The sequence below is a fragment of the Lygodium microphyllum genome, chromosome 11 (assembly GCF_053477565.2).
Source record: "Lygodium microphyllum isolate KBCC chromosome 11, Lygodium_microphyllum_v1.1.10, whole genome shotgun sequence".
NCBI lineage: Eukaryota > Viridiplantae > Streptophyta > Polypodiopsida > Schizaeales > Lygodiaceae > Lygodium > Lygodium microphyllum.
Window position 1 is genome coordinate 92,506,778 of NC_141145.1, and position 26,333 is coordinate 92,533,110.

At 43.1% G+C, this 26,333-nt stretch overlaps 2 protein-coding genes and 1 pseudogene across 6 annotated transcripts in view; 2 read left to right on the forward strand and 1 right to left on the reverse strand.

The window, feature by feature from the left end:
- LOC148029084 (endonuclease 4-like) overlaps positions 1–26,001 on the reverse strand; it is a 72,499-nt gene extending 46,498 nt beyond the window's left edge. For all 5 annotated transcript variants that reach the window (XM_087687846.1, XM_087687842.1, XM_087687847.1 and 2 more), the window contains exons 1-2: positions 25,858–26,001; positions 25,504–25,684 (exon numbers count right to left, since the gene is read on the reverse strand). In XM_087687846.1, coding sequence (XP_087543972.1) covers positions 25,504–25,684; positions 25,858–25,965 — 289 coding nt within the window. In that variant the 5' untranslated portion in view covers positions 25,966–26,001. The remainder of the gene's footprint in view (positions 1–25,503; positions 25,685–25,857) is intronic.
- On the forward strand, positions 9,651–19,436 carry LOC148029085 (uncharacterized). The gene is made up of 2 exons (XM_087688751.1): positions 9,651–12,432; positions 19,252–19,436. Exons 1-2 carry the CDS (start codon positions 9,966–9,968, stop codon positions 19,434–19,436), a joined length of 2,652 nt encoding a protein of 883 aa, XP_087544877.1. The 5' UTR covers positions 9,651–9,965.
- Positions 20,502–21,952, forward strand: LOC148029086 (mitochondrial adenine nucleotide transporter ADNT1 pseudogene; annotated as a pseudogene).
- Positions 26,002–26,333: the final 332 nt, after the last annotated feature.

The window sequence follows — 26,333 nt, forward strand, 5'->3', positions numbered from 1 at the left end:
AAACGATATTTGGAAGGTCTAACTGTAAATCGGGAAACCTTTTCTTTAAAGTACTTACTCGCTCCCATGTTGAGCTTTCTTCTGAACAATCTTTCCACTTAACCAAACATTCTTGATAAATAGTATTCCTCGTTCGTCTATTACGAACATTTAATATTTTTTCTGGTTCATGTGGATTAGATTGGTCATAGAATAACTCCTCAATATCATCATTTAAAATTAGATTATCCAAATCACCCAGCTTCTTCCTTAGTTTGCTTACATGAAAAACTGGATGTATTTTACTACCAATAGGTAGTTGGAGCTTGTAAGCCAATTCTCCCACCCTTTTAAGTATTATGAAAGGACCACAATACCTTGGTGAAAGCTTTGGACAATGTCCCTTTTTCATAGTTTTAGTTTGTTCAGGCACCTTAAGATAGACCAATTCTCCTTCTTCAAAGGAGATGTCTCTTCGGTGAGGATCTGCATATACTCTAGCTCGATTTTGAGCTTTTTTAATATTTTCTTGAGCAAATTTTAACATACTATTCATATCCTCCAAAAAGTCTTTAGCTGCCTGAACCTTTTCCTTATGCAGTCCTACTGCAAAAGGAGCTCTGGGCTGAAACCCATACATCAACATAAATGGACTATATCCAGTGGAAGAGTGTTTGGCACTGTTATATACAAACTCTGCTATCGGTAAATACTCTTCCCAATTAGTTTGCCTTTTACTTACATATGCCCTAAGTATATCTTCAAGAATTTGGTTAACCCTTTCAGTTTGCCCATCTGTTTGCGGGTGATCCGCCGTACTCATGCTAAGTTTAGTATCCAATTTCCTAAATACCGCACGCCAAAAATGGCTATCAAATTTTCTATCCCGATCAGAAACTATATTTGCCGGAAGGCCATACAATCGGTATATGTTCTCTACGAACAATCTAGCCAATTCTGGTGTTTTAACATCAGTTGAAGTTGGAATAAACCTAGCCATTTTGGTTAACCTGTCCACAATTACCCACACAGAGTCGTGCCCCCTCTGTGTTCTAGGTAGAGCAACAATAAAGTCCATGGAGATACTCTCCCATTTTCCCGAAGGAATTTCTAATGGATGGAGAAGTCCTCCCATTTTTAATTTTTCAGCTTTATTAACCTGGCATTTATTACATTTGACCACATAGTCAAGGACGTCCTTATTCATTCCAGGCCAATAGAACTGCCTTTTAATAAGACTAAAAGTCTTATTAACTCCTGGATGTCCCGCACTAGGGGTATCATGACACTCAAAGAGTATCTGGCGCCTTATTTCTATATCTTTCGGGACACATACCCTACCCTTGTAGAGTAAATAACCATTATCAATGGTAAAATTCTTCCACTTGAATCCAGTTTGAGCAACCCCTGATGCTCCATTTCCTAGTTAAACATCCTCAGATATTCCTTCCTCAGTAGAAGCACTTTCATTTGGATCCCCATTTTTTATTGCTTCCCATATGTTGGAATATGCCGGATCAACCTGGCATTTCCCTTTTAAAGATTCAAGCAAGTTGGAAGTGAACTGAGTAAAACTCAATTCATTAATGATGGGCATTCTGCTGAGTGCATCAGCTACTATATTATACTTTCCTTTTCTATATCTTATCTCGTAGTCGAACTCTTGGAGGAGTTCGGCCCATCTGGCTTTACGCCCGTGTAAATCCGGTTGATCATTAAGCCACTTAATGCTTTCATGATCCGATAAAATCAAAAGTTTGGCACCATACAAATAGTGCCTCCATTTCTTCATTGCATGTACTATTGCATACAGCTCCCTCTCATAAACAGAATAATTCTGTTTTGCACGATCTAATTTCTTGCTTTCAAAAGCAACTGGTCGACCTTCTTGTAATAAGACCGCGCCTATTGCCTTATCACTGGCATCAGCTTCAACCACAAATGGTTTATTGGGATCCACTATTAATAATACTGGGGCTGTAGCAATAGCTACCTTAAGTTTTTGAAAACTTTCATTTTGGTCTGTTCCCCAATTAAAACTTTTCCCTTTCTCTTTAAGTTGGTCTGTCATTGGAACAGCTATTTTGGCATAATCTCGAATGAATCTACGATAAAATCCAGATAAACCTAGGAAGATCTGCAGCTCTTCCAAGTTCCGTGGAGGTGGCTATTCAATAATTGCCCTTACTTTTTCTGGATCCATGTTCATTCCCTCTTTCGAGATTATATGCCCTAAATATTTGACCTCTTGTGCAAAGAATTCACATTTAGTTTTCTTCGCATAAAGGAAATGTGTTCTTAACAGTTGGAATACTAATTGTAAGTGTTCCAAATGTTCTTCTCTTGATTTACTAAAGATCAAGATATCATCCAAGAAAACTACTACAAAATGTCCTAGATAGGGCCGTAAAACACTATTCATCAGCTTCATAAAGGTAGCTGGTGCATTAGTAAGGCCGAAAGGCATCACCAAAAAATCATAATGCCCGTATCTAGTACGAAATGCCGTCTTGGAAACATCTTGTGCCTTAATTCTTATTTGGTGATAACCTGATCTTAAGTCTATCTTTGTGAAGAATTTTGCCCCTTGCAATTGATCAAAAAGATCTTCCATTCTGGGCATAGGAAATTTATTCTTCACCGTTATTTTATTAAGTGCTCTATAGTCAACACAAAGTCGCATAGAACCATCTTTTTTCTTTACCAATAAAATTGGTGAAGCCCAAGGTGAATTACTAGGTTGAATAAATCCTTTATCCAGGTAATCCTTAATTTGTCTCTCAACTTCTTGATGCTGTGTTTCACTTAACCTATACGGTGGTTTTGAAATTGGGTGTATATCCTTATTTATATCAATTGGGTGATTTATTTCACCCCTATCAGGTGGAAGGCCACTTGGTAAATCAGAAGGAAACACATCTTTAAAATCATCTAACAAACTGTTCAATTCATTATTAACATTCAATTCGCAAACATAAGAAAATTGTTGCTTTATATTACAGAAAGTAAAAGTATTCTGTACAGGAAGAGACCATAGCATATATACCTCACAAACTTCCTTCTTTATCAGCTTCTGAACTTCAGTAGAACACAGTAAAGGATTATCAGATACTTCATGTTCACCTTGAATGACAAAAGTCTTACCATCCCTTTCAAATTCTAGTGTATTATGGTGATAGCTACGTTTTAAGGATGGTTCCAGTCCCCATAGCCACTCCCTCCCTAGGGCAATATCAGCTCTTTCCATATTCATTATTTGGAAATCAAGCTTATCTTTGTATCCTTGAATCTCGATTTCCAAATTGGATACCATTGTATCCCATATTTTATTGTCTTGGCCTTGCATCATACGCACAACATATTGATGCTCACTCTTTTGTTGGGGAAGTTTCAATTTTTTGACAAGTGCATAATTTATAAAATTATGTGTGGCAGAGTCATCTATCATGGCTCTAACCCGTTTTCCAGCTATCAATCCATGTACTCTAAGTAAATCATGTGGCCCAAAAGTAGGCTGCCACAAAGAAGTTGACATACAACACTTATGTTGTATATCCATGTGCAAGACCTCTAAAGATTTATACTTTTCATGGCCCTTTAATTCTAAGGTCTGCACTACATGGATTTGTTTTTCTTTTCCCTTGCCCTTGTCCTTTCCTTTGTCTTCCCCCTTTTTCTTTTGAGGGCAATTCCAAGCAGCATGGTTAGGGGATAGGCAATTGAAACACAACTTTTCTTTTTTGGCCTTATCAAAGTCATCAGGACTTAACTTTGGCCTCATATATGGTTTCTTTTCAAAAGGTTGTTTTTTACCCTTGAAAAATGGTATTTTCCTTTTAAATTTGCCCACAAATTTTGAGGTTTCTAATTCCTTAGACTTGGGCTCCATATCAGTGAGACTGGTGAGTGTACCTGGACGCGTACTATCTTCATAAATTAATGCAAATTTAATTGCCTCTTCAAGCGTCTTAGGTAAACTCCGTTTTACTTCCTTTTTAGAGGCTTTATCCAGTCCCCTAATGAATCCTCTTGTTTTTTGGAATTCATCAATTCCTTCCAGTTTGAGGATTATCTCACGATATTCCTCCAGATATGTCAGTAGGGGCCGTCCCTTTTGTCTGACATAATCCCAATCTTCCCAATTTCTTTCCATTTCATTTTTAGGAAGAAATTCTTTTAAAAAGAGGGATTCAAATTGAGCCCAAGTTTCAGGTATTTTATTCGTCTCCTTTAAAGTTCGCCACCACTTATATGCTTTGGGCCCCAAAGTTAAACTGGCCTCCAGTGCTTGGAGATGTGGTGGGGTATTTTTTAATTTATGTAAATCTTCCCATTTTTGGAGGAAATTAAAGATTGTATCTTTATTTCTATCTTTTTCCTCCCCGTAAAATTGAGGTGGTTTCATATCCTTTAAAACCGGATTATCCCTTAATTTATGATAAGTTTGGGGTTCTTTAGGATCTCGAATAGTCACATCTAAATCTTTCGATGAAGATGGGACATCTGAGATTTCTATTTTATTTTTATCTTTTTCCAACAATAAAGTTAACTGAGATTTTATTTCAGTAAGTGTTTGAGTTAAAAATTCCATTTGAACCCCCTGAGTTTGCACACGAGCAGAAAGATCATCGAATTGCTCTCGCGTGGCAAAAAATTCTCCCCATTGTTCTTCTTGTATGTCTGGTTCATGGGGATCTACCATAGGTTGATCCCCGGAACTAGAACTTTCCATTACCCTTTCTTTCCCTTTTTCTGCCATTAATACACTGGAATTGGAAAGCAAAAATAAGAAATTTGCATACAAGATAAAATACTTCCCTGATTTTTAATGGCAGGCTGTGGCTTCAGTTGTGTATGATATTTTTCTGCCTGTCTCACAGCAGTTGCAGTCCTATCCGTCTCAAGAGCAGTCGGATTTACCCGTCAACAGCAATCATAACAGAATCACGTTTTTGTTTTTTTTTTAATGACCCGCGTCTGAAACTGACGGCTCCACTTCTGATCTGGTTCTCGCGGATGCTGGCAGCTCCACGTCTGATCTAGTTGGTCCTCGCGACCCTGATCCTCGCTTTTTTTATTATTTTTCTGCCCGTAACGTAACGTTTCTGCCCGTAACGTTTCTGCCGTAACATTGAAGGTCACATTAATGTGACGTGGCGCTGGAATTCTTTTTAATTTTCTTTGACGGCCCGTCGCGTCTTCACGGCGCCTGGTTCCAGATGTTCACGCGATATGACGCAGCACTTCTTCCGTGCGTTTTTTTTTTCTTCTCGGCCCGTCGCCTGATGCTCACGCGGCGTTACAAAAACTGACGGCTTGACTAGCAACTGACAACCTGACGGATTTCTGTTCGATTAATGATCAAAAACATAGGCTCTAATACCAATGATAGATGACGGAGACAGATTTCTTGAAAATGATGGAAGCACGAGTGTTCTTCACCTCCCAGCCACGCCTAGATAAGTGCTGGCCCTCCAAGCTAATCTCTTTGCCAGCCGTCAACTTCCTGGAGTCCTACTATTCTTGGACTCCCTTACTCTCTAGATTCCCCTTAACCCCGTTCGGGCGCCCAAGAGCCCGGACGGTCATTCTCGTGCATGTTCCCCTAAATTTACCTTAATGTGACATTAAATATCCCTTTTAATGTCACATTCCACACTTATGACATTAATGTGACATTAAATATCACTTTTAATGTCACATTAATATCACATTACCCTAACCCTAACTACGTTCTTCTATCAGTCTATGTCTTCTCGTATGGTGTTATTTGTGTTTCTGTGTTAGGGTATTTCTTCACAAGAGGTCCATCATGAGCAGGAATTGGTTGAGCACAATATCCAAAGCCCTAGATTTTGGAGCGGCATATGAGACAGATGCAACCCCAAAATTAGTGTCCTTTTTCTTGAGATTGATTGCTCATGGCAAGATGGGTTTGGGCAATTGGCCAGCACCAATGCAACAAGATGGAGTGAGTCAAACATGGCCCAAATAGCATTTAAAGACCCCAAAGCACTAAGTTTGGCATGTGAGTAGGCGTAGGCTGCAACTACTGAAGGGAGGTGCTTCCAAGATTACTCACCAAGTGGAGTGGAGTTTGGATTGCATAATTCCAAGGGCTTTGTGTTAGTAGTACATCATCTGACTAGAGGCACTTTCTAGCAAACAAACTCTCAGTCAAAAATTTGGGAGGTATCAAGATCCTAACAAGGTCTCCTAACAGGATGCCACATATGGAAGGCCCATTGCCAGCTGATTTTCAGTACCTCAGTGCTTACAACCTTGGTTGGGCTCTAGAGCTCAAATATTCATACTCTCAAATGATTCTAGGGTCAACTTTAGGCAATTCACATTAGTGGTACTAGCCGAGGTATCTCTTCCTTTGCATCTAGGGGGAGACATAGCATGTTCTTCACATGGTGGGATGGCAATCCTTGTTGGATCTATCTCCATCACCTTACCTTCTTGATCCCATCCCCCCAAAAGAGCCTACAAGGGGGTCTAATAGGGGAGACATAACACCTTAATGTTGCACGATGGCACCTCTTCTTAGATCTATACCACTCCACCTTAGACCCTATATCCCATCCCCTCCGAAACCTCCCTATGGGGTGAAATCCTCTTTGGATCAATATCCTTTCAGCTTAGCTTCTTTACCCCATGGACCCCACCACACCCCATGTTAGATATGATTAATGCCCCACCCTCATTAGGTGCCACCAATGATCCATGGTGCTCAAAGTTGTAAGGCCCCCATTATGAGGAGAAGCCAAATGTGAGCCCGGACATTGGTTGAGTCCTGACTTGTATATCAGATGAGGTCTATGTGATCAGATGGCAAAAAGGTGACCATTGTGGATCTAATCTTTGGGTTAGACAGAGTGGTTAAGCTGGTAGCAACTCGAGGCGCATTGCATTGAGTTGCGGGGTAAGGGAGTTAAAAGGGGCCCCTATTTTGGGGTCCGGGGGCCGCGGAAGCGGCCCCTGGCTGAGGGGTCCCAGGGGGGCCAGCGGTCCCCCCTGGCAGGGGTCCGGAGGCAGAGCCCCCGGCCCGATGGTAAAGGGAATATTCCCTGGCCGACTAGTGGAGACTCATATGGTAGGTCGGTCAGGCCGACCTAACGACCTTCGCAGGCTATAAAAACTAAACCCCTTCACAACCATCGATCATTCATTTTTCACCCAGTCAGAGTTGTTGTTCCAGCTAGCCTTAAGCTCTTCACCTATCTTCTGTCTAGATTGACATCTAAGCTTCACACAGTGGAAGCGCACGGGTGGACACAGCCATCTTTGTATCAATTGTTTGGAGCTAAAGAATTTACTGATTCTCCTCTTATCTGTTGAGTACTCTCTATCTCTTTCTCAGATTCTGTTCACTGCACCGTGTAATTTTTACATGGTATCAGAGCCCAGGGGGCTCTAGAGATCGGAGAGTGTGCAAGAGACAAAGGCTTCAAAAGCAAAGAGAAACTATGTCGACTTCTCGAAGCGGTTCTGGCGCATCAGAAAGCGGTGCAGGAGGTGGTGCTGCTGTACCGGCTATTCAAATACTGAGGATTCGTCCACCAACCTTCAGCGAAGGCAAGTTAAATGGTACAAACTACACCTTGTGGAAGTTCAAAATTACAACTATCATTGATTCTTATGAGCTTCTAAAGACTGTACTGGGGACTGACGCAGAACCACAGCCTAAACCCGACCCATCAAATTCTAGTGTGATGATTCCTCCGAATACGAGCTTGGAAACGAAGGAATGCAGATGCATTGTGTGCCTTAGTTACAAGCTGTTCTGACAGTGTTCTGACTTTGATTCAGCATACAACCAAAGTGTCAGAGGCTTGGAATGTACTAAGGAGTCAGTATGAAACATGAAACCAAACAAGAATTCAAAACTTGGAGAATCAACTAGCAGAGGAGAAGTTTGTTGAAGGAGAGACGGTTGAAGCATTCATCACTCGGATTAAGAATCTGCGCGACCAGATAGCTGACGCTGGGATACAAAAGACTAGTGAAGAGCTAGCTCGGAGGTGTCTTTGGATTTGTCCACAAAAGTTTGATGGTCTAGTAACTGCCCTTAATACTCAGGTGAGACCTCAAGCTTTGACTTTTGAGGAGTTTTGTGCATTATTGATGGAGGAGGAGTTGAGGCTGAAAGCCCGAGAAGGAAGCAACAATGGAGATGCTGCATTCCTTGCCAATGCAAAAGGCAAAGGTGGTTCATCTACCAAAAATGATGGTGACAAAAAGAAGAAGGGCGGCAAGAAGAAGTTTCAAGGAGAGTGCTTCTACTACAAGAAGAAATGACATGCAATTGCAGATTGTTGTCTCAAGAAGAGAGATGTGTCACAAGACCGTGACAACTATTACCTTTTTGTTGATTTCTTTATTACATATTTTATTTGGTTTTTCTTTTTGGAAGAATCCCTCTTGAAATCTAAATGCCTGAGTTACATGGCCAGTTTGTGAAACGGACAGGAATGTCTAGTGAGTCAAGACTGGACAGTTAAGGTCCAGTATAAGTCTGGAAGAGACTGATGGCACTATAGATTGACAAGCCTGGAAGAGACTTGTGAAAGTGTATATGGACAAGTGTGTTGAAAAACTAGCCTGAAAGAGACTAGTTCAAAGTAAAGATGGACAAATCTTCAAGAGATTAGTCCATGTGGGGTCATCAGTGGAAATTCAGTTTCAGTTGAGCTACATTACAAATTTGGATGTAGCCATAGTATGGTCAGAAGACTAGTGGGGATGCAATGGAAGCAACTCCTAAAATTTAGGGAGTTACCATTTTTGGACCCCAGAATTTGTTCGCGTCATTATCTTCGTTTTTGTACGAGGATTAATTCTCTGATCTGTGCCGAGGTCAAATTTTGAACCGAGGATGGAGAATTTTAAACCGAAAGGTTTAAACAGGAAAACTGTTACATGTATGCCATGTGTCACAATTTGGGCATAAATTCCCAAAAGAGAGAGAGAGGGTAGCACAAAAACGAGTTTCAATGCATGGGGGGCTCATTTTGTGAAAGGGAGATGGATTGCTGCAAATGGAGAGCTCTTGAGAGCTGGTCTACCTTGTCTATGATGCACAGAGGTTTGAGTTTGCTTCTAACTCTCTCTCTCTCTCTCCCTGACAGTATGGTTATGTTGCAGAATCAAGGGCCTTTCTTCAGATTCAGGTACAGCTGTGTGGAATATGCTGTTTCTGCATGAGGCAAGAGCCTCTTTTCTCCAGGAACAGGAGCAGTTGTTTGCTGCCCACAAGCAGGAACAGGTGAGGGTGGTAACCTCACCAAGCAAGTGTCTGAAACAGCATTAAATCAATTCTGATTCTAGACTGTTCAGAGGCTATTTCAGAGCCCAATTGATGCCAGAATCAAGGGGCATTTGGCCTAGATGATGCAGGACAGTGCAGGGAACAATATGAGCTGAAAACAGGTGTCAGAACAGGACTGAACCAGTAATTACAGTGGGCTGAATAGTACGGGGAACAGTAAGAGTTGTAAACAGGTTTCAGAACAGGTCTGAACCAGTAAATACAGCAGGCTGAAATGGCCAATTCTGCACTCCAACCAGAAGATTCAGACTTGGGCAAAGTTTCCCCTCCTGGTCAACTTGATTTGGGTCAGTAATTGTACTGTTATGCTGTCAAATTTCACCCAAAATAGGTGAAAGACAGCCCATTGTACTTTCTCTTTTTAAAAATAAAGAAATACCGCAAGGGGCGCCTAACTTAGGGGCCAACAGGGTGTATGTGTTGCAACAGGAGCATTCTAGCTTCCTGTATGTCTTCTTGATTCTGTGTCTTTAAGTTCAGGTAAAGTGGGCGACTGTTAAATTGGGTGAAAGCATTTATATATTTTGGTTGTACACTACCGCCCTTCCCAGTGAACAGGCCGGTTACATGGTTCCATTGCCAAGATCGAATCACTTTTTCCCTAAAGAGTGAGCCAGGGTTTGTTTGGGTGTAAGACACAGAATTGTGCATTATGGCTGATAGAAAGGAAGACACCAGAGAGGAAGCGTCTTCATCACAGGAGATCCCTATTGTTCATGAGGTGGGAGAGTCTTCTAGACCTCCACAGTTTGTTACTCCTCCTGCTATGGTTGAGCCACAAGTTCTTACGGCTTCTTCTATGGAGGAAGACACTTTCAAGACTCAGTTAGTTGCTGCTGTGAATATGTTTACTCAAGTGATGCAGAATCCAAGGTTTTTGGCATTTTTGCAGCCATCTGCAAAGATTTTGGATCCAGTAGAGGTCCAGGATAAGGGTAAGCATGCTGCAGATTCAGTGGAAACACCAAGGCAGCTTGCGGAGTCAATGGAGACTCCAAGATTGGTTCCGATTGTCCAGGAACAGGTGGCGGAAACACTAATTACACAGGCATTGCCAGTTCAGCCTGCCACTTTACAGCAGCCAAATGTTGGCCTAAATGGACAGGGAAACAGTTTTCAGACTTTACCACAGGTTTTCCTACCGACCTCTGTACATCCTGGGTACTTTGGAGGTGGATCTGTATTTCAGAGTATAGCTGGTTATGCACCTGGAAACCAGATTTATGTACCAGGAACAGTGTTTGGGGGTACACAAGGTTTTATGCCAAACCCCATGTATGGCAACATAGGCATGCAGCCTAGATTCCAAGGTGTTCAGGGCAGTTTTGGCATGCCACAGGGCACTTTTGGTATGGCTGGTTATCAAAACCAACAAGCAAGTATTGTGTCTACAAGCCCTGTAGTCAGTGGTCAGGCAACTCCTATGCCACCTGTTAGTGTTCCTATGTTACAGGCATATCCTACGGATCCTTTGATGGCTCATGAGAAGCCAAAGCCATACAAGAAAGGTGGTGCAGCCGTACAATTTGACATCTTTCGAGGATTTGAAGATCGGACTAAGGCTCTCTCTTTCTTACAGCAATTTGATGCCGCATTTGCAGAAGGGAACTTTACAGAGCCTTCTAAGGTCCGGAAAGCTGCCACTTTTCTTAAGGACAATGCTAGTCAGTGGTGGAGTACACTGTTGATGCAAGGACAGGATCCTGCCACTTGGACTTACTTTAAGCAAGTATTTGCTTCTGCTTGGTTGACCAATGAATTTGAGATTGATGTTATGTCAGCTTGGCACAATTTGGATGCATCTAAATGCAAGAATCTGGAAGACTATAACAAGAAGTTTTGGGAGGCTTTGCTTCCAGTCACTTCTTACAGGGTTGTGCCATTGACCGAGCAGATAGAGAAATATTGCTGTGGACTGCCCAAGGAACTCCAGAATTATTGTACAAAGACAAAGGTCACCACTTTGACTCAGTTAATTGAGAATGCTACCACAGGAAATGCATTATTGTTGGGACAGTCAAGTGGTTTTGGGGGCAGCATTAAACAGGACAAATCTGAAAAATTTTCAGCAAAGAAGCCATTTGGTAAACAGGTTTCTCAGATTTCTCAAAGCACAGGTAAATCTTGGCAGTTCAAGAAGAAGCCAGCCAAGTTCTTTGGACAGCAGCCAAAGGACCAGAAGAAACCTTTTGTGCACAAGTCTCTTGAAGAGAGAAAGGCTTTAATGGCTGAGAGGAAGTGCTTTATCTGTGAGCAGACTGGTCATATTGCGTCTAATTGTCCGGACAAGAATAAGAGATCAGTTGATGATGATAAAGAGGACAGGAAAGGAAAGAAGCCCAAACCTTCAGCAGGTTTAGTGCCAAATATGCTCGGAGACAAGCCACACTCAGATGCTAATGAGCTTTGCAGAGCTTGGGGTAAAGTTAGGGATCAACATGTACTTATTTTCTTTGATCCTGGAGCTAACGCAAACTTTATCTCACCAGAGTTGGCTTCTACTTTGGGCATCAAAGCAGATGAGATGGGCTACACAGCAGAGGCAGGGTTGGCATGTCCTGGCCACTCAGAGTCTATGACACCCATTCTTGGAAAGCTGCATCTTCATATACAGTCTTATATTGATGCAGAAGAATTTTATATCATGCCACTTGAAGGCTGTGATGTCTTGTTGGGAATGCCATGGATGTTCAGAAAGCATGGTGTGTTGGATGCCTTTAACAAGACATTGACTTTGGAACATAGGGGAAAGACTCATGTGCTTGATGTGAAGCTTAAAGGAGAGTGTGTACCTGTTGTATCGGCTTCTGCCATTACATCTGTAATAAAGAATCATCTTTCTGCGTACTTGATTTTTGCACGTGATGTCAAGGATAATGATGAGTCAAATGTTTCTATGTTAGATAGAGACAGGTCTACTTTCTTGTCTCAGTTCAGTGATTGTTTTTCTGACTCATTACCATCACAGTTGCCACCAGAGAGGTCTGAGGATCATGCGATAGATTTGGTGCCAGGCAGTAGCCCACCAAATAGACCTCCGTATAGGGTTAGTGCAGCCCAACAGAAAGAGATATTGAGCCAGGTGAATGAGCTGTTGGAAAAAGGGCTGATTCAGCCAAGTTCATCTCCCTTCTGCTCACCACTGCTCCTAGTGCAGAAGAAGGATGGCTCTTGGCGCATGTGCATAGATTATCGAGCGTTGAACAAGAGTACCATCAAGAACAGGTTCCCCATTCCAAGAATTGACGACATCCTTGACCATTTGGAAGGAGCGTCAATTTTCATCCAGCTATAGATGCTAAGTGGATGGACGAAGGTGAACTTGCAGAGTCACCTAATGTGTTGGAACTTTACCTTGAAGCATTTCGCTTGCAACCTACCTTGACCCCTTGTATCTCTAAGCTGAAATAGATTGTCAAAGTGACAATTGCTCAAGAAAGAAATTATATACAGAAACAGATTTTATACAGGTTAACACTTATTGTGTCCATATGGTTTTCTCAATGCTAAAGAAGTAAGTATTGCTTGCAAGAATACAGTTTTTACTTCTATTGAATTGAATACATGTTGTAACAATGGTTACTCGATAGGGCATGTATTTTGTGAATTGACTCGGTGGGAATATCATTTTGATGTACCGGCCACTAGATCTCTAGTCAGGGTGATGTGGAGTCATCAAATGAGAATCTGCCACTATGGGGATATCATTGTGGTGTACCGGCCACTATATCTGGAAACAGTGATGTGGAGTCACATGATGATAGTCTGCCATGTTTCACAGTTAGAACATACATGTGTTAACAGTGTGTTCAGTTCACAATGTTGACTGATAGCGTGTATGTGTTGTACATGTGATGCCAAGTGTAAGTTCACTGGGTTAGTTGGAAGCATGTATGACATTCATGCAAACGAAGACGTTTGCGATTTCGAGAGGGAGGTATGTCACAAGACTGTGACAACTATTACCTTTTTGTTGATTTCATTATTACATATTTTATTTGGTTTTTCTTTTTGGAAGGATCCCTCTTGAAATCTAAACGCCTGAGTTGCATGGCCAATTTGTGAAACGGACAGGAATGTCTAGTGAGTCAAGACTGGACAGTTAAGGTCCAGTATAAGTCTGGAAGGGACTGATGGCACTATAGATTGACAAGCCTGGAAGAGACTTGTGAAAGTGTATATAGACAAGTGTGTTGAAAAACTAGCCTAGAAGAGACTAGTTCAAAGTGAAGATGGACAAATCTTCAAGAGATTAGTCCATGTGGGGTCATCAGTGGAAATTCAGTTTCAGTTGAGCTACATTACAAATTTGGATGTAGCCATAGTCTGCAAAGATGGTCAGAAGACTAGTGGGGATGCAATGAAAGCAACTCCTAAAATTTAGGGAGTTACCATTTTTGGACCCCAGAATTTGTTCGCGTCATTATCTTCGTTTTTGTACAAGGATTAATCCTCTGGTCTGTGCCGAGGTCAAATTTTGAACCGAGGATGGAGAATTTTAAACCGAAAGGTTTAAACAGGAAAATTGTTACATATATGCCATGTGTCACAATTTGGGCATAAATTCCCAAAAAAGAGAGAGAGGGTAGCACAAAAACGAGTTTCAATGCATGGGGGGCTCATTTTGTGAAAGGGAGATAGATTGCTGCAAATGGAGAGCTCTTGAGAGCTGGTCTACCTTGTCTATGATGCACAGAGGCTTGAGTTTGCTTCTAACTCTCTCTCTCTCTCTCTCTCTCTCTCTCTCTCTCTCTCCCTGACAATATGGTTATGTTGCAAAATCAAGGGCCTTTCTTCTGATTCAGGTACAACTGTGTGGAATATGTTGTTTTTGCATGAGGCAAGAGCCTCTTTTCTCCAGGAACAGAAGCAGTTGTTTGCTACCCACAAGCAGGAACAGGTGAGGGTGGTAACCTCACCAAGCAAGTGTCTGAAACAGCATTAAATCAGTTCTGATTCTAGACTGTTCAGAGGCTATTTCAGAGCCCAATTGATGCCAGAATCAAGGGGCATTTGGCCCAGATGATGCAGGACAGTGCAGGGAACAATATGAGCTGAAAACAGGTGTCAGAACAGGACTGAACCAGTAATTACAGTGGGCTGAATAGTACGGGGAACAGTAAGAGTTGTAAACAGGTTTCAGAACAGGTCTGAACCAGTAAATACAGCAGGCTGAAATGGCCAATTCTGCACTCCAATCAGAAGATTCAGACTTGGGCAGAGTTTCCCCTCCTGGTCAACTTGATTTGGGTCAGTAATTGTACTGTTATGCTGTCAAATTTCACCCAAAATAGGTGAAAGACAGCCCATTGTACTTTCTCTTTTTAAAAATAAAGAAATACCGCAAGGGGCGCCTAATTTAGGGGCCAACAGGGTGTATGTGTTGCAACAGGAGCATTCTAGCTTCCTGTATGTCTTCTTGATTCTATGTCTTTAAGTTCAGGTAAAGTGGGCGACTGTTAAATTGGGTGAAAGCATTTATATATTTTGATTGTACACTACCGCCCTTCCCAGTGAACAAGCCGGTTACAAGATGAAAAGAATCGTACCCTTAAAAGTAAAGGGAAAGAGACAGCCAATACGGCTGAAGCAGAGTTGGAATTATTCATGGCAACCGTTGAGGAAGTGTGCTCCTCGGCGCAAGAAGAATCTACCACTGACTCATGGGTGTTGGATAGTGGGGCCTCCCGTCACATGACCAACAAGAAAAGTCTATACAGTTCTATGCAACCTCTACAAGAATCCATCACTGTGACGGTTGGAAATGATGCTAAATGCCCTGCTACGGGCACAGGTACTATTTCTTTTGTTGCTGCAAATGGTGAAGTCAAAAAGCTTTCAAAAGTGTTGTATGTTCCCGAAATCAGGAGAAATCTATTATCAGTTGCTGCCATAACTGATCTTGGTCATGAAGTGAGGTTCAAGAAGACAAGTGCAGAAATTCTTGATAGTGTTGGCACAATTGTTGGCAAAGGAGAAAGAAGGAACAACCTGTATGAGCTAAGTGCTCTTACAGCCACCGCTGGAGTGGGCACAAGTAAGCTTTGGCATGAAAAGTTTGGACACATCGGATTTGCAATGTTGAAGGAGATGCAAAAGCAAGGTATGGTTGCTCACCTTCCTACAATAACTGAATTGAAGGAACCATGTGAAGCTTGTATGATGGGCAAGCAACAGAGAAAGGCATTTCCACAAAAAATCAAGAATAGAGCACAGGCTCCTCTAGAGTTGGTACATGTTGACTTGTGTGGTAAGATGCCTACACACGCCTTGGGGGGATCTTCTTATTTTATGTTGATTGTCGACGACTACAGTAGGAAGATATGGGTGTACTTCCTTCGTGATAAGACTCAAGCTTTTGGTAAGTTTAAAGAATGGCTAAAACTTGTTGAGAATGAAACAGGGAAAAGTGTGAAGAAATTTAGAATAGATGGTGGTGGTGAGTTCAACTCAAAGGAGTTTGAAGACTTTTGCAAGAGCAAAGGGATCAAGCGTCAATTGATGACACCTCACACACCTCAACAGAACGGTGTTCTGGAACACGGGAATCGCACCATTGTGGAGATGGCAAGATGCATGCTAAAGAGCAAGGGATTGCCTAACCATTTTTGGGCTGAAGCTGTTAATACTGCAGTCTACATTCTAAATCGGAGCTACACAAAGGCTCTCAAGGGAAAAACACCTCATGAGGCTTACATTGGTAAAAAACCATCTGTCTCACATTTCACAATTTTTGGATGTGAATGTTATGCATATGTTTCAGATGAGAAGAGAAACAAGTTAAAACCAAAAGCAGAAAATGTATCTTCTTGGGTTATAGTGATGAGTAGAAGGCTTACAAATTATATGACCAAGAGACAAAGAAGATCATCGTGAGCCGTGATGTGGTGTTCAAGGAGGAGCCGCATACAGTGGAGGAGAAGAAGGCAAGTTCTTCCACTTTATCATCAAGCGAAGAAGTAGTCCACTATGAACCTGTCCCAAGAGCTGTCCCTATCCTTAAGGAGGAGGAAGCATCATCTTCAAATGATGAGGAAAAAGTTCACCGACCTAACATCACCCCGCCGGAAAAGCCATTGCCGCGCTGGGTGAAGCAGCTCTATGACCACAATAATCCTATGCTTGCATCTGTTGAGGAGAAGGCAGACGGACCAAGGTGGTCTCAGAGAATAGAGGAGCAAAGGAGGGCTTCTGCTCACATAGTCAATATGGCCTTGATGGTTGAGATTATGAGAGAAGTAAAGGAGCCAACTGACTTAGAAGAAGCACACAGATCCATCATGGAAGCCTGCTATGCAAGCGGAGTATAACAACATAATGAAGAATGACACTTGGGAGCTAGTGGATCGACCCGCAAAGCGAAAGCTTATGGGCACCAAGTGGATCGGGAAGATAAAGTACAAGACTGATGGTACCTTAGAAAAGTACAAAGCTAGATTGGTTGCCCAAGGATTTTCACAAGTTGAAGGATTTGATTTTCAAGAGTCATTTGCCCCAACTGCTAGAATGACCACTATTCGCACGGTACTTGCAATGGCTGCCCACAAGAAGTGGCCAATGTGCCAAATGGATGTTAAGTCAACGTTCTTAAATAGTGACCTCAAGGAGGAGGTGTACGTGGCTCAGCCACCAGGGTTTGAGGCCCCCCATTCTGAGAACAAAGTGTGTAAGCTGAAGAAGGCATTGTATGGGCTGAAACAAGCCCCCAGAGCATGGTACCATCAGATAGATAAGTTCTTTTTAAACCTAAACTTCAAAAGATGTGCCTTAGATACTAACTTGTATGTTTGCAGGGATGGTAAAAAGTCTGTAGTGATTGTCCTATATATGGACGACCTTCTTATTACAGGGGACTATGAAGATATGATCAACCAAACTCGAAAGGCTTTGAGTTTTAAGTTTGAAATGACAGACTTGGGCTTACTGCACTATTGTTTGGGGATTGAAGTCTAGCAAGAGCCAGGAAAGATCTTCATCTCTCAGAAGAAGTATGCATGGGAGATCTTAAAGGCATTTGGCATGACCGAGTGCAAGGAGATAGCTACACCTATGGAGGTGAATGCAAAGTTATCCATCAAGGATACATCAACACTAGCAGACATTGGGAGGTATAGGAGGTTGGTCGGCAGTCTAATCTACTTGTGTAACACCAGACCAGATATCAGTTTTGTTGTTGGTATTTTGAGCAAGTTCTCAAACAAAACTCATGAGAGTCATTGGAAGGCTGGGATGCGAGTGCTCAGATACTTAAAGGAAACTCTTGACTATGGTATCACATACAGTTTTGGAACTTCTCTTGTGGGGAACTGTGACTCAAATTGGGCAGGAGACAATGATTCCAAGAAGTCAGTTTCTAGTTATTGTTTCTCTTTGGGTTCAGGAATTTTCTCTTGGATTAGTAAGAAGCAGCCAATAGTGGCATTGTCTTCTACCGAAGCACAGTACAAGGCAGCTTGTTTTGCTGCATCTGAAGCAGTATGGTTGAGAAGGATTATATGGCATATGGGAGTGCAGGATGAAGAACCAACTGTGCTGAGATGTGACAATCAGAGTTGCATCGCCATTGCCAAAAATCCCGTGTTTCATGCACGCACCAAACATATAGAGATCTAGTATCACTATGTGCGTGATTTGATGGAGGATGGGATAGTGGAACTGGTCTACTGTCCAACGGAGGAGAATGGAGCAGATATCTTCACCAAAGCACTTACGAAGGATCTGCTTCAAGTTCATCTTCAGAGACTCGGCATTGGGCCGAGGAGATAGTTTACCTATGGGTGGACATTGAGGGGGGGTGTTAGATATGATCAATGCCCTACCCTCATTAGATGCCACCAATGATCCATGGTGCTCAAAGTTGTAAGGCCCCCATTATGAAGAGAAGCCAAATGTGAGCCCGGACATTGGTTGAGTCCTGACTTGTATATCAGATGAGGTCTATGTGACCGGATGGCAAAAAGGTGACCGTTGTGGGTCTAATCTTTGGGTTAGACGAAGTGGTTAAGCTAGTAGCAACTCGAGGCAGATTGCATCGATTTGCAGGGTAAGAGAGTTAAAAGGGGTCCCTATTTTGGGGTCCTTCCGCGGCCCCTAGCTGGGGGGGTCCAGGGGAGCCAGTGGCCCCCCTAGCGGGGGTCCGGGGGCAGCGCCCCCAGCTCGATGGCAAAGGAAATATTCCCTGGCCGACTAGTGGAGGCTCATATGGTAGGTCAGTCAGGCCGACCTAACGGCCTTCGTAGGCTAAAAAAGCTAAACCCCTTCACAGCCATCGATTATTCATCTTTCACCCAGTCAGAGTTGTTGTTCCAACTAGCCTTAAGCTCTTCACCTAACTTCTATCTAGATCGCCATCTAAGCTTCACACAGTGGAAGCGCACGGGTGGACAGAGCCATCTTTGTATCAGTTGTTTGGAGCTAAAGAATTTATTGATTCTCCTCTTATCTGTTGTGTACTCTCTATCTCTTTCTCAGATTCTGTTCGCTGCGCCGTGTAATTTTTACACCCCACCCCCCAACAAAAGAACAAAAACCCACCATTGCATTGATGTAGCTCCAGCTCTTATGTGTAATGGAGGGAAAATACTTAGGTCAAGTTGACCTAAGTATAAAAGGTGTAAGGAACACTGCATAGATACCATTTGATAAATATACATCTGTCCTTTCACCTTCTTCACCTTCTCCCCTATCCTTCCATGGCTGCCAGCCATTTCTCTCCTCTTCTTGCCTTTCTCTCTCTACTCCTAGTCTTTCTCTCTCTTCTTCTCTCATCTTTTTCTTCTTTCTCTCTCCTCTCTGCAGTCTCTCCCCTCTCTCCTTCTCTCTCCTAGGTCTCCTTCATTAGAGTTGGTATCAGAGCTTAGTTTTTAGGTCCTTCCTTTCTCTCTCCTTCCTTTAGATTTAGTTCCTTTTTCAGTCTCAGGGAACCCTACTGTGCACAGGTACAGCATTGAAGAGCCCCAACAGTCAAGAAGTACCAGAGATGGCAACCTTTCTTGGGGAGCTCACTAAAGGTTTGACTGCATCTGGAGATCACGCCAAGACTCCACTCGTGCTTCAAGGGGTACAGACAAGGGTTCTCCAGCAGCCTGTTGTGCTCCCATCACCTGCTGGGATGCATATCTAGACTTGGGTGTCACAGGTGCACTGCGAACCTGTTGCTGTTTTGCAGCAAGCCCTATTGCCCACAAGGGCCCCTGAGCTCCCAACTAGCTGAAAGCTGCTGCCTCCCTAGAGTTGTTTAAGGATTTCATCTGCAGACGCTGAAGTGCTGATAAAAGCTCTTCCATGGTCCTCGGTGATGGAGAATCTGTCGATGTGCAAGAGGTGACATAGCAATGCATGCCTCTTCATAAGATGGGATGGTTATGGTGGGCACTAACCGCAACAAGCGATCAAGGCAGCCCCAACTGTGGCCACATTGCGGAAGGCAAGTGTGCAGGAGGAGACCATGGGGCCTCGTCAGGTCAGACGAGAAACTGATTTGCTGCACTTCCTACCCCCCCCCCAGCTGTTCTCTGTTTGTCAGTACACCATGTCTCCGTTTCCCCTCTTCAACGATTTGCAAGGGCTACAAGAACGACAATTCGAAGGCCTCCATTGGCGCCGACCAGAAGCAGAACTCCGGCAACAGCAAGCTCGCTGATTACAACAAGAAGATCAGGACAGCGGCAAGCACTGGCGTGGACAAGGCCAAAGTAGTGGCCTCTACAGGGGCCAAGAAGGTCAAATCTGGCACGCGAGTCATCATGCATTGACGAGCAAGTGTAATCAGTCACAGAGCAGACATGAGGAACGCCTGCCAAAGCTGATGGAAGAAGAGGCAAAAGACCCAAAAGCAGCAAGATTGGACAAGCTTGCAGGCCTTGACCCATGGCCTCTGTGTCTCTGACCTGAGAAGAGTGTTGCAGAGAGCAGGCCTTCATTTTATCGTGCGATCTCAATCATGGGCTCATAAAAGGGGTAGAATCCTGGTGAATTCTGGGAATCTCGATAACTCCTGCACGTGAGGAGGCGGGTCTCAGGATTGTGCACCAAGAGACCGAGACTGACCTTTCCCCATGACAAGTCGTGATGCCTTCGGAGCCTGGATGCAAGCAGTAAGCAGAGGAGAAATCTCCTTCTTCAAGTTATTAGGAATCATCGCATAAAGCTTCTCAACAGAAGCGGTGAGCTGTTGCTTTGAAGAGCAATGCTGGGTACCTTGCCTCCACCACCACCTAGCTTGGGGCCTTTTGGCATTACGAATCATCGACTGCGAGTACATGCGACAGGGACAAAGCCATGGTGCTCAAAACTCTGCCGCTTCAGCGGATCAAAGATCTATCCTGGCAGAGGCATTCGATTTGTGAGGGGTGACTCACAGGTCCTTCTGTTTCTGAATTCAAAGTGCAAGCGGTATTTCCACAACAGATTGAAGCCCTCATGGTGCTCAAAACTGAACTCTGCCGCTTCAGCGGATCAAAGATCTATCCTGGCAGAGGCATTCGATTTGTGAGGGGTGACTCACAGGTCTTTCTGTTTCTGAATTCAAAGTGCAAGCGGTATTTCCACAACAGATTGAAACCCTCAAAATTGACATGGACTACTCTATAAAGGGCTGAAATACATCTGGCAAAACGAAGGCATTGCTGGATTCTTCACAGGCAATGGAACAAATTGTGCTCGAATTATACCCAATTCTGCAGTAAAGTTCTATAGCTATGAGCAAGCTTCAAGTGCAATTCTATGGCTGTACAGAAGACAAACCGGACAGGACAATGCTGAACTCACGCCAATTTTGCGGCTGGGAGCTGGTGAATGTGCGGGTATAATTGCTATGTCTGCTACATATCCAATGGACATGGTGCGGGGCAGGCTGACAGTCCAGAGGATTCACCTGCACGCTATAGAGGAATGTTCCATGCTGCATCAACTATTGTAAACGAAGAGGGGCCGAGGGCTTTGTACAAAGGTTGGCTGCCATCGGTTATTGGAGTGATACCTTATGTGGGACTGAATTTTGTTGTTTATGAGTCTCTCAAGGACTACATTGTGAAAAAGAATCAAACCTTGTCAGGAGAAAGTTCAGAGTTAAGCGTGCTGACAAAGCTTGGGTGTGGAGCTGCAGCTGGTACAGTTGGTCAGACTGTTGCATATCCTTTAGATGTGGTACGCAGAAGGATGCAGATGGTAGGATGGAAAGATGCTTCAGCTGTCATAACAGCAGATGGTCAGTTGAAAGCTCCTGTGCAATACACTGGCATGATAGATGCATTCAAGCAGACAGTTAAGAACGAGGGTTTGGTGCATTATACAAGGGTTTGCTTCCTAATTCTGTCAAGGTGGTCCCTTCAATTGCACTTGCTTTTGTGACATATGAAGTGGTGAAAGATCTTCTCGGTGTAGAATTTCGAATCTCCGATTAGGTCTCTGAACTTGGAAGAAAAGTGGTGGCATGTCAACAGGGTTGTGTATGGGTGCAACATTGCTGTCTGTAAAGCTTGTCACAAATGGGCCCTTGATTTGAATGAGTATGCATGCAAAAGTTTGAAATACAACCATCCAGAGACAGAGGTGTGCAATGAAGCTGCTAAGGACTTTCTCACTTTGCTAAGGGAATGAAAGAAGCTGTGTGAGAAGTATTGCCAGGATGAGGATGTTGAAGATAAAAGGCCCATAGGCGGCGGCGTTCACTCTCTGTAGTCAGTTCATCAGATGATGAGAGTGATAATTCAGATATTGAGCCTGGTGAGTTTGAAGTTGAAAAGATAATTGGCATTTGACATGTGAATCCGTCAAGCTCAAATAAGTCTGGAATTCAAATGAAGATTAAATGGAAGGGCCAATAGAGGGAGATTCTGAAGCCAGCAAGGTTCCAGCAGACAGATGGTTAGAAAGTGCAGTTGGCAAAGGCTTGGGTAATTCAAAGGTTGTATCTGATAAGAGATCAGAGACTGGTAATGAGAGAAGGTCAGAACACCCAGCTGGATTGGATAGTAGATCAGACAGTGGGGTTCAGATAGAAGATCACAGACAATTGCTCCTGTAGAAAGTGATGAAAGAAAACCTTCCAGGATTCCCTTGTGCATACAGGCAACATTGATTCTGTCAAGCGCAAGAATTGCTTCCTCCTCCACTCCCATCATCAGGACTGCAATGCTGTGGGAGATGCTTTCCCCTGAATTGTCTCATACAAGAATACACTTGCTTGGGCAGCAATCCAGATCAAGAAGACATTGTCTCCCCATGGCACTCCTCGTTCATCGAAACACATTAAAATTGAAGGCATTGCAGGGTTGTAGATTGCATCTCTATCCTGGAAAAATCATCCATGCTAATACAGCATGAGCCCAGAATGTAGCCTATAGGAATGCATGGGAAACTGGAAGACATTGTGCCTTCCTCTCATAGCTATGATGCCTGTGAGTGAATTGAGTTGATTACCAGCTTATAGACATATTTGAGAGCAGATTTGTGAGCCTCCTTAAGGACAATGATGGAACTAAGGATGTATGACAGAGAGCAGTGGCTGCCAGGTGCAGATCGGCCCATGGGCATCCCCAGGCCTATCGGGGTTGAGAGGCGTATTGATAGACCTGGATTGTTGCATATTGATGGACAGAACATGCCTAGAAGGATGGATGGCCCAGTTTTGCCATGCCCGAAGGGCAATCATGTTTTACAGAGAATGGAAAGCCCTGGTTTACTGCACCTTGAAGGTGCGGGCATTCTACGCTCCCACGGCCCTGGTATACTGCACCCCGAAAGGGATCTCACTTTAAGGATGATTGATGGTGCTGTTATGCTTCACCCTGAGGATGACAACAGTTTGCAAAGAAGAGAAGGCCCTGATGTGCTTCACCCTGAAAATGTCAATGCTCTTAGGAGGATAGATGGTCACGGAATACTACGACCTGGTATGCCACAACCCGAAGATGATACTCTGAGGAGAATGGAAGGGACTGGGATTCCTGGTCCTGAACTTGATGATGTATTTAGAAGAGTACAAGGCCTCAGTGTTAACGCAGATCGTGGCAATGATTTTAGGCGGATGGAAGGGCCTGGTATGCAAAAGTCAGATGGCAACAATTTTGATAACCAAAGTATTGTACAATACGACTTTGGGCAACACCTAGGCTATGTACCTTGTCATGAGGGTGGATCGTACTGCAATGGATTTGATCAGCAATATGGCTATCATGGGCAGCATGATTATGGCCATTATGGACAGCATGATTTCGCTTACAAGCACTCCTATATGCAGCAACACAGTTCTTATGCAAGTCATGATCATGGACATGTATATGGTAGCTCATACAGCCTTGGTCAACAGCATGCATATGGAGATTCTTATGCAATGCAGGAGCAGCAAGCAAGTGATTATGACCGACATCATGCCGATACCTATGCTCGTGGACTTGCCAATCATCATACTTATGGTCTGCCTAGGATGCAAGGACACCATTGTAGTCATGTTGGACAGTCATCATGCAATCTTGGGCAGCATGTTTATGGGCAACAATATGACCAAAGTTTTGGTAGTAAGCAACAGCAAATAGATGTATTTGGGCAGCAGCATGAACATTTTTGTGACATGCATTCTCATAGAGATTATGGACAGCATGACCAATGCTGTGGGATCAATGATCAAAGGTAGCATGCTTATGGCGGTTATGCGTGTGATGCACAGCAGGGCTATTATCACCATATGCAGTATGGACACCATGAATATCATTATGAGCAGCAGCCACATTGGTATGACCATCCATATGGACAACATGAGCATTATGGTCATGAGCATGGACAGCCATCTGTTGTACATGAGCAGCAAGATGACTATGAGCAGCATGTCAGAACTATTACTCAGAACTATTACTGAGCTGACCAATGGTGATGCGCAGGTGTGTAAATTGCTATCTAAGGCTAAACACATTAGACACCTTACTAGTGATATAATACGGGAATTGCATGCTGCGAGCTTATGCTATCGATGTGCTAAGCCGATATCTTGTAATCATCAAGCCACATACAAGGCAAAGACTTCCAAAATACTCTTGGTATTAGAGTATTATGATGCAAAGGATGGAGAAGATCTTGTTGAAGACCATTTTGGTATGGGTCCACAATAAGAACTTCAGTTCAAGAAAGAAGATCATGAGCAGCATGTGGATTTGGATGATCATGACCCCATGCGGAAGCCCCTTCAATCCACAGACCTGCAGTTTAAATGCGTAGACATCATTAAGAATGCAGGGTCCATGAATATGCAGCACTTAGGAGTTGATGCAGTCCATGTAATGGTGACTTCAGCCTCATATGCTTCAGTCATACAGAGCATAGTGATGCCTGAGAGGCTTATGAAAGAGCTAGCGAATACCACCATGCTGATCATGCTTCCAGCTATACTTGACTTTGACCTTATGGAAGTTGATCCAATGCATGGCAGCGATACCACTTTCCCTTTTGATCCGGGTGGCTACAGGCTGACCTTGACCCTCTGCATAGACTAGTACTACTCTTGAATATTAGGCAATCTTTTACTGGGTCTATGCCAAGAACCCCCCCCCAACTATCTTTTGCCACTTGTAATGCTGTACAGAGTAATACTCTGCAGCCCACTACTTGGCTATACCAATAAGTCCGATCTTTGTTTTTGAGGACAAAAACTTCACTTTGAGTAAGGATGGATTGTAATGGAGGGAAAATACTTAAGTCAAGTTGACCTAAGTATTAAAGGTGTAAGGGACACTGCATAGGTACCATTTGATAAATATACATCTATCCTTTCACCTTCTTCACCTTCTCCCCTGTCCTTCCATGGCTGCTAGCCATTTCTCTCTCCTCTTCTTGCCTTTCTCTTTCTACTCCTAGTCTTTCTCTCCCTTTTTCTCTCATCTTCTTCCTCTTTCTCTCTCCTCTCTGCAGTCTCTCCCCTTTCTCCCTCTCTCTCCTAGGTCTCTTTCATTACATTCTGTAAGCTCACCTCCAGCCTCCCCTGTTTCCTTGCTCCAGCCAGGCTGTTAAGTCTAGTTGGCCACTCGTTCTATGCAGAAAATGAAAGATGTATATATGTACGCATGCTACTACCTAATTATGTTATGTACATGCCTTCTTTTTCTAATTGAAGATATGAAGAAAAACTGGATTAAGGTGTAGCTGAATCAACTTCAATTACTCATACACATGCATTTATACCACTTGCCAAAACTCACTTGCATAGTCATAATTGCAGAGGTAATCTGGGGTCTCAATATAATGAAGGGGGAGGGTCCAGGACCAGTGTTCTGACTGGCCCACCTCATTGGCCCACCAGCAAAGGTTGGCAAGGCGGCCGCCTGCGTAGCGTGGAAGCAAACTGTGCACAGCCTTCAAGGTGCCTGCCGTGAAACGAGACTGCCACAGAAAATGTAAAATTGTATACATATCAATAACAAATACATTTTGTTATACATGTTAAACTGCACATAATGCCACAGAAAGAAAGAATGGCGTGCTATCCCACATTATGAATGAGAATATTTTTCAGCCCTCAGAAAATGGCTTCTACGTATTCCAATAAAAGAAACCTGTGCTATCATGCAGGTCACAAAGTGCCCATCCTTGCCCCAACCTGCTGTTGGCTGTGGCCACAGAAGAAAGCAGACGACGATCGACTGTACCCACCAAGAAAACATGGCTTCACATTCAAAATTCTGTTAGATTCTGCGGAGTGCCTCAAGGCACACTCGTCATTTTTTAATGTAGACATGTTTTTAATATTTTTTTATATTAACATGTTTAATATAAATTTTTCGTTTATTTTTAATATAAGCATTTTTTTCCTCAAAAACCTTTACCTTGATCTTTTGGAGCACTGTGTGGGAAAGCTATTATAGAGGAAGATACATAAATGCCATTGGACTCGTCTTAAACCAGCAAATCAAGCCATTTGGACATACCATTGTTTAGAAATTCACACTTTTTTAAAACTTTGCTTTGCAGGTAGAAATCTTTGTAGGCTCAAGTCTCATAGGAAATCCTCAGAGCTCACTAGCTCCATGAT

Excerpts from the sequence above, each read along its gene's own strand:
- LOC148029085 (XM_087688751.1), top strand. The coding sequence starts at position 9,966 with ATGGCTGATAGAAAGGAAGACACCAGAGAGGAAGCGTCTTCATCACAG. Across the intron at positions 12,433-19,251 it reads AAAAGGGCTGATTCAGCCAA|GTACAGCATTGAAGAGCCCC; the intron begins GTTCATCTCCCT and ends TACTGTGCACAG.